Raw genomic sequence first — 5,246 nt, forward strand, 5'->3', positions numbered from 1 at the left:
GGGAAAGTAAATCAATGATTAATATTGATCTTTTAAAAAAATTAATTCCTCGTTACTGCCACTAGGAGGCTTAGCAAGTGTAATCAGGTTTCTTGACAAAGCCAGTGTGCATAAAAACCACCTATTTTTTTGGTAAGGTATAATTGATACATAATGTTATATTAGTTTCAGGTATACAACATAATGATTTGGTATTTGTATATATTGTGAAATGATCACCATAGTAAGTCCTGTTATTATCTGTTAGTATACACAGTTAACAATTTTTTTTTCTTGTGATGAGAACTTTTAAGATTTATTCTCTTAGCAACTTGCAAATATGCAGTACAGTATTATTAACTATAGTCACCATGCTGTACATTACATTGCCATGACTTACTTTATAACTGAAAATTTGTACCTTTTGATCCTTTCACCCATTTCGAACACCTCCGACACGCCACCTCTGGGAGCCAACCATCTGTTGTCTGTATCTATGACCTAGGTGTTTTTTTTGTTTTTTCCGTTTGTTTTCTGGTTTTTTTTTTTTTGATTCCATATGTAAGTGAGATCATATGTTATTTTGTCTTTCTCTGTCTGACTTGTTTCAATTAGCATAATGTCCTCAAGTCCATCCATGTTGTTGCAAATGGTAAGATTTCATCCTTTTCTATGACAGAATAATATTCCATTGTATATGTATACCACATTATTTTATCCATTCATCCATCAATGGATACTTAAGTTGTTTCCATATCTTGGCTATTGTAAATAATGCTGCATTGAACATGGGGGTGCATATATCTTTTTGAATTAGTTTTTGTTTTCTTTGGATAAACACCCAGAAATAGAATTGCTGGATCATATGGTAGCTCTGTTTAAAAATTTTTTGGAGGCACCTCCATACTGTTTTTACTGCTAGCTGCACCAATTTACATTCCCACCAGGGTTCCCTTTTTTTATATCCTTGCCAGTACTTGTTTTTCTTTTTTTAAAATTTTATTTATTTATTTTTGGCTGCATTGGGTCTTCGTTGCCTCTTGCGGGCTTTCTCTAGTTGTGGCGAGTGAGAGCTACTCTTCTTTGTGGTGCGCGGGCTTCTCATTGCGGTGGTTTCTCTTGTTGCAGAGCATGGGCTCTAGGCACGTGGGCTTCAGTAGTTGTGGCACATGGGCTCAGTAATCGTGGCTCGTGGGCCGTAGAGCGCAGGCTCAGTAGTTGTGGTGCGCAGGCTTAGTTGCTCCGCGGCATGTGGGATCTTCCCAGACCAGGGCTGGAACCCATGTCCGCTGCGTTGGCAGGCGGATTCTTAACCACTGTGCCACCAGGGAGCCCTTTGTTTTTCTTTTCTTTTTGATGATAGCCACTCTAAAAGGTATAAGGCGATTTGTCATTGTGTTTTTGATTTACATTCCCTGATGATTAGTGATGTTGAGCATCTTTTCATGTACCTGCCAACCACTTGTATATATTGATCTCTTAATGATAAGAGAAAAAATACATTCGAAATCCAAGAAGAGAGCATATTTAACAGGGGTAATGGGGTGGTATTTGAGATAAATCTTCAAAAAAAGAATCCATTGCTATTCTGTGATAGCGGTTGAATGTAGGGGAAACATCCCAGGTAATGGAAACAAAGTACTGATCAGTAGGGGAGATGAACCTTTGAAAAGAAGGTACAAAAAGTATATATAATGCAATCTTTTTTGAGGATAGGATGAGTAAATGGGTGGATGGAATAGTTCTGGAAGAATGACCAAGAAACTGTTGGCAGTGGTTTCACTCTAGTGCGTGGGGATACGAAGGCAAAATATTGTTTCCTTTCTTCCAAGGACATTAAGAAAAGAAAGAAGAAAACTGTATTTAAAGACCTTTAGAGCTTAAAAATCACAGCTCTGGGTTCTTTCCAGTATTTGATGCTGCTTCTACATAACTAATTTTGATTTCGGGGTAGGAGGGTGGAGGTGAGGTGAGAAGATGAAATAAATTTTGTCATCTAAACAGTAAACAGATTATGGGTTGGACTTTAAAATGTTTTTTTGTTTTTTGTTTTTTTGTGGTACGCGGGCCTCTCACTGTTGTGGCCTCACCTGTTGCAGAGCACAGGCTCCGGATGCGCAGGCTCAGTGGCCATGGCTCACGGGCTGAGCCGCTCCGCAGCATGTGGGATCTTCCCAGACCGGGGCACGAACCTGTGTCCCCTGCATTGGCAGGCAGACTCTGAACCACTGTGCCACCAGGGAAGCCCTAAAATGTTTTAAATCTTTTTTTTTTTTAATTGCTCTTTTGGGGGATTTCTTGAGAATGTTCATAAAAATAAGCATTCATAACTGTTTACATAGAGTTAAAATAAATTAGGCAAATGAGTAATGCCTTTTATAAATTTATTTTAAAAATATTATTAAATAAAAATACATTGGGGAGTGAATAGGGTAGGAATTTTCAGGAGGCAAGATCACCAGTTTGACCTTAACATTTTTGTAAATTTTGGCTACAAATCTGTGGTTTTTAAAGGACTTGCAACTAATGAGAAGTTTTCATTACTGTGGGATACCGTAGCAAGAGTAAGCCATTTTCTGATAATTTTGTGATTCCTATCTAATATGTTATTGAGTAAAAGAATATAAGAATTCCTTAATTAGGATACTAGAGTAAACTGTGTTCTCAGCACAAGTACATCATGGCTGATAATTCTTTTCCTGACATTTAGGGAATCAATTAAACTTTATCTTTCCACATTAGTGGACTTAATGTTATCTGTTAATTAACGCAAGATGTCAGTGCTGGCTTTCATCTTTTATTTTTGAAAGCTAACTTTTAAGACAAACCTGTTATTAAATGTTTTTTCTTTGTGATTTCAGTAAACTGCTCCTAATTTGTAAAGAATAGTGAGAAAATAGTAGATGAATGATGGAAAATTTTCACCAAATGAAGGAAATCCAGGTTGTTTTAGATTCAATTGCCATTTAAGAAAGAAAGAAAGACCTGTAGTTCAGGCATAACTTTCCTTCAGGGAAATTTTTTCATGTTTCTCAAATAATAAAGTTTTGTATTCTGACATTTTCCCCTGTTTAATGGCAGTTAGTCTTTTTTTTTTTTTTTTTTTTAAGGTATGGACTCCGAGAGTTTGTGGTGATCGCCCCTGCCGCAAATAATGATGCTGTTCTCAGTGAATCTAAGTGCAATCTTCTTCTGAGTTCTGTGTCTGTTGCTTTGGGAAACACTGGCTGGTAGGTGGACATTTCGAAAAACCTTGAGATGAGTTTAAGAACTATTCTAAATTATAATTTATGGGGGAAAATGATTACTGTTAGGTTTTTGATTATGATTAAGATTAGTACTTGTACATTATTATATTGGAATAAGGTATATAAGGACAAACTCAACAAAACCTTTAGGGAAAGCATTTCTAAAGGGAAACTTAATGAAATATTATATGAATATTTAAAATGCAGAATAAATTGTACTATTTTTGTATTTTGCTTCAAAATGTTGAGTTTATTTAAATTTTGGTGCAAAATCTAATTTTAAAACTTGATGACAGAGCATCCCCTTGTTCAGCCTCAGCTAGGAACATGCATTCAGGTAACTCAAATTTTTTGTTTCTCTGCACACGTCTTCAAATGCTTTGAGAGTGCTACGAGTATTGATTTTGCGATTACAAATAGATTTTAGTGAGTAGGCTAATTTGCAGTTATGGAAATCTTTGAATAAGGAGGATAACTATGTCCTCAAATGATAAAGTACAAAATAATTCACCACTAGTGTGGGTTTAATTTATATTGCTTAATACCTGTGAATCAAGTTTTATTATGATCTTGGAAAGCCTCATATGATAGGATCACTTTCATTCAAGAAAATTTTTATTCTGCTTTTTTATGACTTTCAGCCATTTAAAAATAGTTTTCTGACTACAAAGTGCCACTAAGTGATAATTTCTTCAGTTTATTAGTGTAAGGAGAAAAGGAACTAAGAGTGTCTTTGTTTTAAATATGTCTGTGAAGTATTCCTTGTTTAGTGCTTTTAAATAGTTGAGATTAAAATAACGTAATAGGGCTTCCCTGGTGGTGCAGTGGTTGAGAGTCTGCCTGCCGATGCAGGGGACACGGGTTCATGCCCCGGTCTGGGAAGATCCTACATGCCGCGGAGCGGCTGGGCCCGTGAGCCATGGCCGCTGAGCCTGCGCGTCCGGAGCCTGTGCTCTGCAACGGGAGAGGCCACAACAGTGAGAGGCCCGCATACCGCAAAATAAAATAAAATAAAATAACGTAATAGTGGAAAAACTTGAGATTTAGGAGTTATTCAGTGTTTAGTGAACTTACAGTCTATTCCTTTTTAATTATGCCCTATAGTCAGGTGCCACTCTTCGTGCAGATTCATCAGAAATGGCGAAGAACGTATGTGGGAGAATGTCAGGGTCCTGGTGTCCGAACTGATTTTGAAATGGTTCATCTTCGAAAAGTGCCAAATCAGTACACTCATTTATCAGGTCTGCTGGATATCTTCAAATCAAAGATTGTGAGTTGGCATTGATATTTTCAGTCTTATAAAAGCAGTGATTTGGTAATTTTATTGATTACATAGAAATATTTCTAATGTTGAAATGTAATTACTTAGAAGAAAGATGTAATTGACTACATAAATTACTGTGTATGTTTAAACAAAGAGTCCAATTAGATTTTTAGTGTACTAATGCTCTGATTTTGTTTGTTCAGTTTGTTAACGTTTATCTCCTACGTTATTAACTCTTTATACTCCTTTTCCTCTAATAGTAATGTTGCCAATCTCACCATATGAATGAGCTTCAGCATAGTTGCTTGTTCAGGGCTCTGACTGAGTAACTGAGATGTGAATTCTTTGGGTTCTGAATTGCTTTTTTTCCCCCAAGGGTCTATTTAATGTGATGTTTAAGATTAATCAGGCTTATATTCTATGACTGAGAGCAGCAGGGCTGAATTGGATGTGCTCAGTATATCTTCGGTGTTCTTTAAAAACACTATCACAGAGATATGGATGATTTGCCTGTGCTACTCTGGGGGAAGAATTAGGGTCTAGATTGAGGAGCTATTTGTGAATACCTCTAGAAAAGAGAGCAAAACAAGGTAAATAAGTGGTGGAAGGGATTCTCCACTTAGAGAAGTAGTCACCTTGAGTGATTAAGTTGACACCCATTACACTAAAAGTGATCAAACTTGATTAACAAACTGATATTAGATATTTCCTGGTATGGTACATTGAATAGGATATATCATCTGTGTTGCATTCCT

The 5,246-nt window shown here is 36.5% G+C and overlaps 1 protein-coding gene across 1 annotated transcript in view; it reads left to right on the forward strand.

Moving 5' to 3' along the window:
* Positions 1–5,246, forward strand: part of RAB3GAP1 (RAB3 GTPase activating protein catalytic subunit 1) — a 127,786-nt gene that overhangs the window by 66,536 nt on the left and 56,004 nt on the right. Inside the window, exons 9-10 of the mRNA XM_007464007.1 lie at positions 3,090–3,209; positions 4,332–4,497. Coding sequence (XP_007464069.1) covers positions 3,090–3,209; positions 4,332–4,497 — 286 coding nt within the window. The remainder of the gene's footprint in view (positions 1–3,089; positions 3,210–4,331; positions 4,498–5,246) is intronic.

Source organism: Lipotes vexillifer, unplaced genomic scaffold (assembly GCF_000442215.2).
Source record: "Lipotes vexillifer unplaced genomic scaffold, Lipotes_vexillifer_v1.1 scaffold233, whole genome shotgun sequence".
Lineage (NCBI taxonomy): Eukaryota > Metazoa > Chordata > Mammalia > Artiodactyla > Lipotidae > Lipotes > Lipotes vexillifer.